This window comes from Protopterus annectens, chromosome 9.part0 (assembly GCF_019279795.1).
Source record: "Protopterus annectens isolate FY-2018-M chromosome 9.part0, PAN1.0, whole genome shotgun sequence".
NCBI classification, from domain to species: domain Eukaryota; kingdom Metazoa; phylum Chordata; order Ceratodontiformes; family Protopteridae; genus Protopterus; species Protopterus annectens.
This window is the reverse complement of record NC_056743.1, coordinates 1,934,145,107-1,934,160,217: the sequence shown is the minus strand read 5'-3', so window position 1 is coordinate 1,934,160,217 and position 15,111 is coordinate 1,934,145,107. Positions and strand designations below refer to the sequence as shown.

Genomic DNA, 15,111 nt, shown 5'->3' with positions numbered 1-15,111 from the left:
TTTGCCTTGTATCTCAGACTGAATCCTTTTATTTACATACATTCTTTAGTCACCTTTTTTTGGGAGGGGGGTATTATATATTTCACTGGATCCCCCTGTGATGCATAAAATGTTTACATTATACCCATACTTTTCTGATCTCTCCGTATATGGTTTGTGGTGAAGATGCATCATTTCTGTTACCATGCTTAATTGCCCTATCACGGCAAACGACAATGCATAGAGAACTGCACACATTACTCTAGAGGGGCTCGAACAAACATGCTATGAATGGGGATAACTTATCTTCCACCGGTGATTCCACTTCATGCGCATTTCAGCAAGTCATCATTTTCTGCTTTGCTGTATTGCTCTCTAACAACGGTATCTTCTTTTATGACCACCTTGGGTCCCTTCACCTTTTGTTGCCACAACTATTGCTTTTGCAATAAATGTTCTCTTTCTGGGTCTTTTCCCCTCAGATGCATTATTTTGCATTTCTGTACAAAGCTGGCATGTAAACCCTTTTCAGCCTTTCTGCACATTGCCGAACATCAGCTTTATAACACTAGTGCACCATCAGCGAATACTGACTAGTTCAACCTTTACTACTAATCATGCTTCCATCTGCGAATGCTGCACTTGCTTTGACCATCGTAACCTTTTTCTCACCGTTTTTCCAATGCTGCCACTCTGACTCCCCCCACGGTTATTTATTAACATGTTTGGTATCATGTCAAGCAGCTTGCTGAAGACTGTTGCAACTAATCCAAATTTTATTACACTAACCCAGAAAGCGATGATAAACTAACTCAAAAAGCGATAAGTCCAGTGATGAGGATTACATCACATACATGGATCAAAAAACAGGAATATGCTCGGATATGTACCAAAAACCATCTAAACCAATGCCTTCTGAGGGTCTTGAAACCCCCAAATCCTCAACCAAATTCAATAGTGCTCTCAACCAAAGCACTCTGTTACCTTTCCAAATCAATAAGATTCTTCAGAAAATTCTCTGGCTGCCTGGGGGGGGGGGGGGATATCAGTGACATTACAATGGGAAGGCAGTTTGGGTAACTGTAGAATGTCAGCCCCTCGCACCTTTTCCATCTGGGAGAATATCTAAATGGGTAGAACAGCCAAGAAGAATGAATCCTGACAGCACAGGGTTCTGTTACTGCCTCCTGGGATGTGATGCCCCTGCACAATGCAGCTCTAGAGCACAGAGCTCTTAATTCCCAGTGGGGCAGAATGCCTCAAGAGAAACAACTGTAGTACAGGGTGTGGAACTGCCCACTGGGCTAGGATGTTCAAGGACAATGCACTATTGCAGGACAGGGTTTCTGTTACTGCCCATTGTGGTAGGCTGCCACAGCACAATGCAATGTTACAGTACAGGGCTATGTCCCTGCCCAGTGGGTTGGGGTGGGATACCTCAGAAGTAAGTTCGTGACCACATAGGGCTCTATTACTGCACATTGGGGTGAGATGCCACAGAAGGAAGTCTGTGATACAAGGTTCTATTACTGCCAACTGGGATGGAATGTTCCAGGAGGAAGCAGTGTGACAGCACAGGGCTCTGCTACTGCCCAGGGGGATGCCTCAGAAAAAAGCACCATGACCATACAGGGCTCTGTTGCAGCCCAATAGGGTGGGATGCCCCACCAGGGAACACTGGGGCAGTACAGGACTTTATTGCGCACTGTGGTAGGATACTCCAGGATGAAGCACATTGACAGTACAGGGCTCTATTATTGCCCACTTCAGGACAATGCGCTACTTCAGCACAGAGCAATGAACAACTCTGCTACAATGTCTACAGTGCCATGGGGGAAATGCCCCGGGAACTTGCTCAACTATAAATGTAGAGCTTTGTTACTGCTCTTGAATGTAGGATTCCCAAACATGCTCCTTTAAACTGAAGGTATTTGTTACTACTACCAGTGTAGGATGCCTAAAACATACTCTAGTACAACACACAGACCCAGTGGAAATCAACTTTCCCAGAGCTAGCAATGTTGTACACTGCAGTGACCGCTACAACTCTCACCTGAACCCTGCTCCTTGGCTGGGTGCACCAGAGGGCCATAATACAGAAAACGGATCCATTCATCACAAACTATAAGCCACACAAGCTGTGGGACACCTTAGCAGAAATCAATAAACTGTTCAATTACAACATAAACAAGTACCAAAGAAAACCCCATTGGATAGTTTTAGGAATAACCACCTACATTTGGTGAAGAACTTGTGCAATGGCTACTCCACTGGTCAGCTCCTCCACTGTAGCACATGATGAGGGAACATGAAACGTCTGCATCTGTGGGAAGCAAGTAACATCATCAATAAATATGGTCCAGGGTTTGCAGATGTAATAAGGTACACCACAGTTTGATGAATTACAGTACAATTACAAAGATAAAGAAAGATTTCACTTTACAAATGAGCCACACAAAAAAAAAAAAAGCAAGTTAGTATCACAAGTGAAAAAAAATCCAGTGAAGGAGTGTCCATAGTGACTGCTAACTTCAGTTTTGCCTTAAAGGTATGTAGTTATCAGCTTGACAACAGGAAATCAGCCCAACTAAACATTTTAACATATGCAGTTTTACACTGTTCATAAAGCATCAGACAAACAACTAAAGTACAAGTTTTCAGGTGATATAACTAACATTTGACTTGGCAATAGAGAAGTGATGCTTATAATAGGGGAAACCAAAGCATCAAGGAAAGCCTGACAGAAGAATGTGATATTAAAGAAACTGAAGAGGTAATACATTAATATCAAAGAAAAGAGCACAGGTCAGCAATACACATCTGTGCTTTCTCATTTCTTCATACTGAAAGTTGCACTTACAACAGTTAATACAAAAAAAACATGTATGGAAAAATTATAATTATGAAATGTTTGACTAGGGCATATAAATTTTTTATAATTATTTAATATGCCTAACTTTGTTACGTCTGTTTTAAACACTATGGTAAGAACCTTGCAATTGTATTATGTTTGTATTACTTTATGTACTATAATTACTATAACTGGCATATGTCATTTGTAAATACTATCATAATCTTCCTTGGAGCTTTTCTCCCCGGGTCTCTGCTGAAAACGGGCTTCTGGCCCAGCCAGAGACTACCCGGTTAACAAACGAAATAAATAAATAAATTTGAATTACTCACTGCTGCAGTAGCCTTTAAAAAGGGTCATTAGTGACTTGACCAAGACATAACATCTGACCAGCTTCCAAAAGCTGTAGCTCCCTTCCACAATTCCACTCAGAGTGCTGACTAGTCAGACCTGAGGAGGAGAGAGAAATCAGCAAAGTGGAAAGTCTTCAGGACTTTGCCTAAAAAATAAGGTAGCAGCATATTTGTCCAGAACTAAACACGAAACAGCCACAAAAATATTTCCAAAAATAACTATACACATTACTAGGGGGATATAGGGTACATACAGCTACTGCAGCAGTGAGGAACCTTTCATACAAGACTTGGAGAGGTTTGGAGCCAAGTAACTAGCTGCGCAAAAAAAAGGAAAGAGAATCTAATTTTAAATTATTTTAATTCTTCTTAAATATCCAAGTTGCACTTACTTATAGTGACCTGTGTGGTAATACTACTTAGTACTTTTTTGCTCTGTTCCACCAGTTTGCATTTTTTAGTTTCTTCTGGGACCTTAGTCTTCTATTTTAATTAGCAGTTGTGGGAAGACTGTTTCTGCATTAGTCTGCACTTCAAATTCCACAAGTAGAATTACTTATAAAAGCTAATCTGTTTGCATTTTAAACCCTGCCAGGCCACAGTAATTGTCTTTTGGCTTTTCCCAGTTAGGGGTCGCCATAGCTGATCACTGGTCCGTTTATGACTGGCAGTGAATTTTTACTGTCGAGTTTTCAGCCTGGCGCCCAACCTTTAAAGAAAGCACACCAACACAGTACTGTAGTTTAATTCACAGTTGTGGCAGAACTGTGTACTACTGCCATATTTAGAGCTTTAGTAATTTGTTACTGCATTTTCCCATAAACAGAGTTACTGGTAAATTTCTGCACAGTCTGGTGCCTTAAAGGAAAACTCCACCCCCTCAGTTTAACTCAACTGTTAGGTTTCTTTTCTCCCTACAATATGGTCCCAGCAGCATGTAGGTACCAGAAACCTGCTTGTATTTTTTTAAAAAGTTATGTATTCACCATAAAGTTCCATCTGAGTAGTTGCACTTCATTTGTCTTCAACTTGAGAGTTATGGATCCGTATTGGATCTGTCACAGACGCATTTCCAGCATCTGATCCGAGCTCCAAGGTCCTCCAGTTACCCATTATGCCCAGTCTCCTTCCTCCCTTCAGATAGAGTTTGCTGAAGAAAAAAAAAAATCACACATTCCCGACCCAATACCTTGCCACAACTGGCAACCCAAAAATCCTGAGCCCAAGTATGACCAAGATCATTCCTGATACTGGCCATATATGAAGATGGTTGCATCACAGTGACAAGATGGGGGGGAAAGGGGGGGGGGAACAGTTGAAGACAAATGAAGTACAACTACTCAGATGGAAAGTTGTGGTGAGTACCATAACTTCTTTATCTGAAGTAGTTGACTTAATTTGGTCTTCAACCTGTGGGACAGAGTCCCCAGCTACCAAACAGCTGGGTGGCCCCTCATGGAACGATATTCTGGAGCACCGCGGAGCCAAAGGATGCCCTGTTCCTGGATACAATATCCAATTTGTAATGTGAAATTAAGGTATGAGACTAGGAACAAACCAGGATCCCACGTAGCAAAATTTATTCCATAAAAATGTCATAGCGCCTCGGCCACCACAGCCTTCAATGAGCTCATGATTCATGGTAAAAAACCATTGCCTTTTATACAAATGAACAATAAATCAATCAATTAAAATATTAACTAACATGATGTTTAAAGAGACTCCACTCACTCCACAGAACCAATACTAACAAACTGAAAATACAAAATTACAAATACATTTATAATAAATATTTCCAATTAATTTCAACATTTAAACCATTAGGTACTAATGTATTATATTTTAATATAAAAATAGATTCTTTATACAGCAACCTATTTTTTAATAGTTTATAATCACCTTTTTTAACAAAAATTTCCTCTAAAAATAGTAGCCTGAAGTACATCTGGGTTACTATTATGAATTTCTAAAAAATGTAAAGCAACAACTTGCTGCTGTTCCTTTTCTTAAGTCTCTAATGTGCTCCTGCAATCTGATCCTAAATTTCCTTTTGGTTTCCCCTATATAAAAAAAGATTGCATAAATGTTTTTCCTGATGTACAACAGGAAAAACATTTATTAGGTGTAAACATTTTATTATTTATTTTATTAAAAGTTAATGTAATATAGGGGCATACCTTGCAAGTATGGCAAGGTATAGTACCAAAAACTGTCAATGAAGAATCTAATTTCTCAACAGGGCTTATGTAATAAGCTCTAATAAGAAAATCTCCCAAGTTTTGTCCTCTTTTATAAGCAATTTTTGGACTCACAGGAAGCAGTTCTCAAAACCTTATCATTTGTTAAAAAATTCCAATAATATTTAACTAGGTTCCAAATTTTCTTACTTAGCAAATTATAAACTGTAACGAAATAAATGTCATCCTGCTTCCCCAGCTACCAAACACCTGGGTGGCCCTCATGGAACGATATTCTGCAGCACCGCGGAGCCAAAGGATGCCCTGTTCCTGGATACAATATCCAATTTGTAATGTGAAATGAAGGTATGAGACTAGGACCAAGTAGCTTCAGAATAGACATCATCCAACAAAACCCTGGACCAGAAGGCAGCTGAAGAAGCCATAGACCTAGCTGAATGAGCCTTTACCTGCCATGGAGGGCAAATTCCCTTGACAGAGTAGGCTCGAATAATGCATTGCGCGAAATCCAACGAGCAATTACTTTGGAAGTTGGTTTACCTCAGAAAGGTTTGGAATAAGAAACAAATAACGGATCTGATTTACAGAAGGTTTTTGTCCTGTGTAAGTAAAATCCCAATTGTCTATGCACATCCAGCAGATGTAATCTGTATTACCCCTCGTTTTGAAAACTAGGGGAAAAAAAATGGAAGATCGATTGTCTGACTGATTCACTTTTGACGCTACTTTAGGAAGAAAGGACGGGTTGGTATGCAAGGGGAGACAGTCTTTGTTGGTACACAAGGAGACACTGTCTTTGTGAAAGATCATACAAGGAACCTTAATGGAAAAAGCTTGATGTTCAGACACCCTCTTGGCAAAAGTAATAGTGACCAAAAAGGCAGTCTTCCAAGATAAAAATTGAAAAATCTACACAAGCTGCAAGTTCAAAGGAAGGGGGAAACTAAAGCCTGAAGTACCAAAGTAAGGTCCCACAGGGGTGTAGGATCCTTCACCGGGGTATAAGAAGAAAGGTACCTTTAAGGAAGGTCTTACAAAGTTCAGAAGAAGCCAAGGATGACATGTTTTCCCCCACATGAAAGTTGGAAATAGCTGCCAATTGGACTGACTGTAGAGGAACTGGCACCCTGCTCAAAGATTCCCACCAAAACAGGGGCAGTAAAAGGCTCTTATGCACGCAGCGAAGCCCATATGGAAAATTGTTTCCACTTGCTACGATAAACTTTTCTAGTGGAAGACTTGTGAGCCGCCACCAGAACAGTCTTAACTGGGGATGACAAACTGAGTCCTAACAATCATGGGAACTGGAGCAGCCAATCAGTGAGATTCAGACTGTCCAGGTCTGGGAGAGGAATAAATGAGGAATGAGAAAGAAGATCCAGAACTGAATCCAACATCCATGGCAGAACTAATAGGGGAGACCATAAAGAGGGAAACCAAACCTGGCGAGGCCAGAATGGGGTGATGAGGATCACAGTGCTCCCCAGCCTGCAAGCTTTTATGAAGAAACTTCAAAGTGAGGGGTAGTGGAGGGTAAGCATACAGAAGACCGGGGGGGGCAAGCATGGACCAGTGCGTCTGCGAGCTTCCCGAGGGGGGTTTAGAGTTAAGAACTCACTGCATTTCACACTGGAAGGAGATGCGAAAAGATCCCACTTTATAAGGATCTGTTCTTACACTGAAGGATTCGGAGACCTCTAAGTCAGGCATCAGAACAGACCTGCTGAGCCTGTCCGCGAGAATGTCTGACCTCCCCGGGATGTGCTTTGCCACCAGAGTTGGTAGAGATTGCCCATTCCCACACACTCATGGCTTTGCGACATAAGGGATAAGATCTGGTTTCCCCCCCCTGTTTGTTGATGTAACAGACTGCAGACATATTGTCGGTCTGAATCGTAATTGTCCCTAGAGGAAGATGGGCATGAAGGGCCTGCAATGCAAGGAGGACCGCCCTCATCTCTAGGACACTGACATGCAAGCTGGTCTCTGGTGGGGACCACATGCCTTGGACCGTCCTTCCTGAGCAATGCCCCCTCCCCACCCTAGCTAGGAGGTGTCTGTGGTCACAGTGGTTTTGGGAAAGGACAAAATAAAAGGACATCCCCAGATTAGATCCGGGGACTGAATACACCACCGAAGAGCGTCCCTGCATACTGGGAAGATTCGAACGGGATATGACAATGGCAGATCCAACAGGAACCATTGAACAGCAAGCGTCCACTGGAGAATCCACATGTGAAGGCATGCTAAGGGTAACAGATTGATCATGGCTGACACAGACCCCAACGCCCTTAATACTGTTTCTGCTGTCGGAACTTGGGCTTTAAGAATGTATATAACATGCAATTTGAGACTGCATATCCTATCTGGGGTGAGGAAAGCTTTCATTTGGATAGTGTCCAACCGAGCCCCACCAGGGCTAGTGAGGACCTGTTGAGATTGATGGTGATGCCCAGTCTTTTCACTAGCAAGAGGAAATAGTCCCTGGCTTGGCAAAGTAGATGTTTGGAAGGGGCAGTGAAGAGCTAATCGTTCAGATAAGGGAAAACCTGAATACCCTGAAGCCTCAGGTGAGCTGATACTACTGCCATAACCCTGGTGAACACTCTGGGGGCTGTGGTCAGACCAAAGGGCAGTGCTCTGAACTCGTAATGTCTGCCTCCCAGCCGGAAGTGCACATATCTTATGGCACGAGCACCTGTTCATTTTGATACGATTGATCTTCAGTATGCACACTATCTAGCACATGCAATTGTCCTTTCACAGTAGGGGTAAAATGGACTTAAGAGCGACCATCTAGAACCTTTAATATTTCACAAACTGGTTTAATTTTCTGAGATGCAGGATGGGGCTCAAGTCCCCTGTCATTTTTGGCACCAAGAATAATCTGGAGTAGGTCTAGGATCCTGTCTGGTGTGGTAGGACCTCCTGGATGACACCTTTCTGAGCACCTTTTATATTTCTAAAGCAGCCATCTACCTCTGACTGGGTGGAACATCAGGGATTATTTTCATTCTTGCAGGGGGAATTTGGGAAAATGGTATGATATAACCACTGGATAGAATTCTCTGCACCAAGGAATCTTTTAAGGCTATCCAAACTTTTTGGTGTAGAGACCAACACCCCCAGACTGCCTTCTAGAGGGCAACAGTCAGGCCATCTTTCAGGAGTACTGGTAGGGTTTGTCCCAGATGGAATCCTGGAATCCCTGGTTCTGCGGGCCACCTCTACAATGGGCATGGCGTCTTCTGTCCATGCTCTTCCCCTCTGCCTCTGGGAGAACCATCTCCTCCAGGAGTCTTCAAAAGATCTTTCTGCTTAGCTGCTGATTCTGGGGAAAAAGGCCTTTCAGGGATAGAAAAACGTTCTTACAGCAGACAAGGTCTTTCCTTCTTGCTCATACCTGCAGTGCGAGTCTTACTTTTGGACAAAATAAAGACCCATCAAATGGAGAATTGATAATAAACACTAAGAGCTCTGCAAAGTTGGATACGCGCATTCAGGCATGCCCTCCCATTGACTATGCCTAAACCCTCCACCTATAAGGTACCTTCTGCCACATGGTAAATCAACCTCATGGATGGGTTAGGTATAGACTGAAGGGCAGCAAGTTGCGAAGAGACTATTCTGTTTCTCCACAGACATTAACCCTGAAAGAGATTTGGAGAGTCCCTTAGTCAAATCTCTCTACAGTCTCATGAAATGTGCCAAGTAATTCAATGACTATACAGCAAAGGTCATGAAAACAAGCGAGCTTACCAAATCTATCCAAGACCCTAGATTCCCTGTTTGGGGGATGGATAGAAGAGCTCTGCTCTGCAAGCTTTCTTAGAGAACGCTGCCATATCCATGGCATCAATTGAGACCCCTTTGAGCCCAGTGTACCCTCTCGTGGGGGGGGGGGGGCTAGAAATTTATTTGGATGCTTAGGAATGGGCTCCACAGTATCTGTTTTTTTCCATCCTTCCATGACCTGTGAGACACGAGGTATCCAAGTTCAACAGCCTGGGAAGGGGTTGACCCAAGCCATAACTGGGCTGGACTTGAAAGCCTCCAGAACACAGGCTCCTTTTGGAAAGGGGTACTGGAAGACCAACCACCTTTTTGTTTTAGGTGGGGCCCTCATCTGTGGGATGGTATCCAAAAAACAAGGCGTGTCAGAATTGCGCATACTAAAGACTTGGACCTTGGCGGTGATATAAAAAAGACCTGATGGAAAGACAGGTATGCATCATAGATACTACCCTGTCTCTAGGACAGGCTCCACATCCATGTGGAACAAAGATATCAAGGGTACCAGAACTTGTCAGATATTAGAGATGCATGGCTGGGCTTAAAAAGGCCCTTCTGGTCTTTGGCCTAGTAAAACCCTATGAACCTATCAGAAGTGTTAGGGGAGTCCTGACAGACAAACTGGAGACTTGAACGGGCTTGGCTGTCCCATGTGGAATAGAAGATTGAGACACTGAGCAAAGATCTGAAGGTGGTAGAGTGATCTGATCTGAGGGGGTATGAATGCCCTTTGTCTAGGAAAAGAGAAAGCCTTTGAGACTGTGGAGAAGGCCAAGTGCCTAGGAGAGACTGAAGCCGGAGGTAGCAGAAAGAAAAATTAGTAACAAAGACCACCTCTATAAACAAGAGAGAAGAGAAGGGTGACCTACATCCTGATCCAGGACATGATGGCAGAATCTGAAATGCCCAAAAAAAAATTAGAATGCCTGCCAAACTTTAAGAGTAGAAGGAGATGAACCTGCATGGAAGAGTTCAGCCAGAAAACCAAGGACCACTTGGATGGAAGCAGGAAAGGATCTATTTCCGAAATGATGTACCCATTTGTCTTTAGGAGTCAGTTTCAGCCAGGCTTTTGGGTACAGTGACGCTCGCCTGCCTCCGGTAGGCAGTCGGCAACACCTCAGGGATGCTGGAAAGGGCTTATCAGAGAAGACTTCAATGATTGCCCTGCCCTGGCCCACCCCCCTCTCTCTAGGGCGCTCACCATTGTTGTTCCCCTCCCTCTGCCTCTGGGAACCACTTTTTGCCAAGGCCAGGCTAAGTCCCTGAGATGGTTTACGGAACCACATTTTCCACTTTTCTGCCCTTTGGGGTAAGGCCTAGAAGGAAAAACTCGACTGACGGCAGAAAGAGTCTTCCATCTGTCCTCGCACTCAGTCAAGGTTTCTTTCACTTGAGGACCAAAAGAGATGATCAATCAAATCCAGCAAGAATGAAGGCGAGATAGACAACTTAACATCTGGCATTTCCTGCACTGTCAGCCCCTGAAACCCCGTAAGCACTCCAAACGTGGGTGGAGTTTGATCCAAGCTGTTCAGAGTGGAAGCTCCAAGGGGCACCGCCATGAATCTCAGATCAGAGGGCTCCAAAAGAGACGGTCAGATTACAGAAGAAACTAAAGGGGGTCTAGTCACAGGCAGGCTCATAGATTCAATGGGAGACGGACAGAATTACCCCATCTGGATCTGAGCTGTGAGGAAGTTCATCATCCTATCCACTTCTCTCTCGGACAAACTCCTGGAAGGCCCGAGTGAGGAGCTAGTGAATGGTGGCCCTGAGTTTTTGCAAGGAGACTCCTGCAAAAGAGATAACTGAGTTGAGGAGGTATTGGATCTGGTAAAACAACAGGTGACAGGATCCAAGGCAATTTTGATTTCAGACCAGTAGGATCCAAAGTCGTCGGATCAGACTTTGGCACATTTGGAGGCGACTGAGGAATGGATCAAAGATGATGTAGAATCCAGAGATCTCCTTCTGGACTCTCTGTCCTTGGGAGCACAGTCAGGTTTCCCTTTGCCAGATTTTTGGAGGGGGGTTGAGTCCCAGCTTAAACAATGGAAGAAGAGTCCCAGCTTAAACAATGGAAGAAGAAAAGGAAGGAAGATGATCCTTCAAAATGAGTTTATGTCTTCCCGTGAGTGCCCTGGAGTTGAAGCCAGTACAAACTGTACAATCTGCATCTAAATGGGCAGCACCCATACAACAGACATATTCCCTGTGGGCATCAGAATTGGGTATTTTCTGCCAACAGTTGATTCACGTCTTGAAGCCAGTTGGTTTATCAGCCATCCTAGTGTACCTAAAGAAAGAAAAGGCCCAAAAGAAATAACCAAAATGTAAACTGTTACCTGAAATACCTTTCACAAAAAAGGTAAAGAAGACTACCAACAACGGTAGTCAAGATCAGAGAAAAAAGGCAAAATACGAACAACAGAACTAGACAGTCCCAAAATGGCTGCATATTCAGTAACAGCTTATTTCTAGCTCTCCCAGTGTGAAAACAGAAGCTCAGCAGAGGTGACCAGTAGACTTTATGGGTAAATTTCAGTAACTGGCTAGAATAAGCCCTCTTTTTGCCTTAGCATTTACTCATTTGTCTCCCTCTATAAGCCCCCTTGATCCCTCAGAAGCTCTGACCAATGTCTCTTACAAATTCACACACCTAAAAAAAATCTATTGGACAGAATCTCTACTGCTACTCCCCTGCTCTTGCATGGAACAAGCCTCCCATGAACTTCAGAAACATTTCCTACATCCACAAATTAAGAACTCTCAAAAAGGCACCTTAATAGCACATGGATTTGTCTCTAATCATCCTACATGAACCCACCTTTTTTTTCACTATCCTCTATTCCTCCCTTCCCCACCATAAAACTCACTTAACTGCTCTGTATTGTACAATTACCCTCTGTAGATGGCCCACTGTGTTATTTAAATTCATCCAAATGTTTTATTGTATATTTCTTTGCTATATTTTTTCTTCAATGTTATAATGCCTCTTACTATATTGTACTGTGGAGCTTCATCGACATTTGCTTAACTGTTTTATTGTACATTTTTCACTGCATTAATCTTCAATTTTGTACATTTTCTCGATTCCCTGTACTGTGGAGCTTCTCTCTGTGGGCTTTCACTGAAAAAGGACTTTTGCTCTGATGGACTATCCTGGTTGACAGACAGCCTGGATGCTGGGAATAAAGAAATACAGATCTGTAAAAATCAGCTACAAAATGTGAAGAAGAAACAGTGACTGAGGAATGTTCTGCATCTGTTCCGCAAAAAGCAATGCAACCTTCAGAAATGACTTCCAGTAACCTACAGGAAGATATAGGGACAACTACATACAGACCTTATTAAAATAAACAAAACGCTAATGGAGTATATCAACACAAACAACAAAAGGCTGGAAAAAATGGAAGAAGCTTTAAACAGGTAGTCAGGTGAGATGGCAAAGCTGCAAAAATCAGAGGTTGAAATAAAGAAAAGGCTGGCTGAATATGAGACTTATTTTTGAAACACCTCTTCCCGAGCAATTAGAGGATAGAGCACATAGGGAAAACCTGCGATTTTCAGCTATACCAGAGAAGCTGAAAGGAACAGACTGCATTAATTTTATGAAAGCACAAATAAGCAACTGGACTGGTATTCCACATCAGGAGTTGTTAGTTGAAAGGGCACATCAGCTGTATGCTCCAAACATGGTTATAAGAAAGCAACCTAGACCCTTAATAGTAAAGATGCAATCCTACCACAATGTTTGTGGAGAATGATAACTCATTGTACACCAGACAGAAGAGAAACTAATTTATTCCACTATTCAGGGACTGCTGAGATGCAGGTGTGAGATTCAAACTGCTGTACCCAGCTGTCTTCAAGGTATTCTTCCCTGATGGGACCAAATCATTGTTTGGTGAAGTACATAAGGAATAATTCAAAAGTTTTACCAACAAAAAGTAAGCTGTGAAAGAGAAGGAGATTCTGCTTCTTGTTGTTCTGGTAATAAAGGCCACAGAGGGGCTGTACCTGTGAAACCTTTTCAAAATTTTCTATGGAAAATGTTGGAGAGAATGAAGGGAGCATGAGAGTTGACTAGAAGAATTGAGAATATGTTGGAAATGAAGAAATACAATGCAATAACTATATTTGTGAAATATGACAGAACAAGAAAATTTGGAAATATTGGGACTTTTTCAGAATATGTTGGACTTGTGGGGGACTCTAAAGCATATGCCCTACTTCATGTCATTAATGTTCAGAAAAGTGCTTTGGGGAGGGGGAAAAGGAGGGAGAAAGTTAACTTAACATTTTTTTCTTAACTAGTACCAATTTTGTGGCATGTGGTTTGCTTTACATTCTATAACTTTTTTCTTTTTAAGTGTAATGGGGATTGTAAACAGGTACTGCTGCTCTTTTTCTTCTTTCCTTTCTCCCTCCTCTCCTTGTTCAGTTGTAAGAAATGTAGGCACTGCAATGTATAAAAAAAAGCCTCGTTAAACAGCATGATAAAAGAAAAAATAATGTGCTTTTTCTCATTTTTGCATGGGAAAATGAGTGGATTAAAGACCTTAGACTGATTTAGTAATACATTTTAAGAGGGAACAAATAAAAAAGAACATTGAATACTATGAGGCTTTTTTGTAGCAAATACATGCACGCTCAGTATCAATTCTGCAGCTGGTCTTCATGTTTTCATGGAAACAATCTGATGAGAACCAGGCAGACAGTTTCTCTAGGTCTCCATGGAGACAATCTGATAAAGAGAAACTGGCTACAGTCTGGTACAGCAGAATTGGCTGAGGAGGAAGAGAGAAATTGGCAAGGGATAATGTTTTCTGAAAACATTCAGGGGGCTTTCTCCAGCTGGGTGAGCTATAAATATAAGACAAAACCAAATCAGCACTTAGGAGAAGCACAGGCTGCACCATGCATCTCAGCATGGATGACCTTTCTTTTAAGTTAGCTCAAGTCTGTTAGTGTTGCTTTCAGTTTGGGACATTTTCCCTACTAGGAGGGTAAAACTTCAATATTTGAAGGTGTACACAGTTTTGTTAGAGAACTGCAACCCACAGATTGAAAACATGTTTATTTCATCACGGTTTGGTGTTTCCTACATTTTAATACCACTCTGGGTCTATTTACAGGGTTTTCAATATCTTTATATGTAATTTCTGAGTCTGATCACATGGAGTATGATATCTTGAAGTAATTCTGATTGTTTAGTCTGCCTCTAGGTATCCCACAATGCAATGCTCATCTGTAAAAAGTTACATCATGCAGGCTTCTTTCTTCCTAACGCTCCTGTCACTGCATTGATTTTACATGCATACACTGTTGTCTTTAAGTCAGTTAGTTTTTAAGTAACATTTTGTGCCGTTCAAGGACTTCTTAAAACACAAAGTGCAAATGCCACAGAACAGACTTTCAAAGTGGTTTTTTTTGCTTCTTTTTAGAATGGCTAAACTGCACTTTATGAAGCCTGCGTTATACTCCTTTGGCTCATCTCACATCCCCCTTCACACCTAACTTCCCCAGCTGTCAAAGTGCTAAGGGTAATTTGAGCTGTTACCTGCTGTGTATTGACAGCTCACAACAGGAGACTTGACACATGTAATGTTTCCTTGTTCTAGCCTTTAAATTTCTGTAGGGGAAGGAGCAAGGAACTGTGACATCACAGCATGGGTGGGTTTTTAGGACGGTCATGATGTCAGTTTGAGGAGGGAATTGACCAGAAAACTACCTTTATTCACTGGCCTTTATGACATCAATGGAAGGCAAGATAAAAGCTTTTTGAATGTGAAACCACCACAGTACACTAAGGTACTGTTCTAGTGGAGAGAAACAGTCAATTTAAAATATTTTAAATGCTGTGTTTATTCATAGCAGGGACAATAAACAGGGACAAAAAGGACAGAGAAGCTAAGCATTTAATAATAGAATC

General features: G+C 42.2%; 1 protein-coding gene across 1 annotated transcript in view; it reads right to left on the bottom strand.

The window, feature by feature from the left end:
* The window catches only part of HOOK2 (hook microtubule tethering protein 2), a gene marked incomplete in the record, with an annotated part of 1,827,100 nt that overhangs the window by 1,667,303 nt on the left and 144,686 nt on the right, over positions 1-15,111 (bottom strand). The window contains 1 exon segment of the mRNA XM_044084742.1: positions 2,217-2,302. Within this exon segment, the coding sequence (XP_043940677.1) occupies positions 2,217-2,302 (86 nt within the window).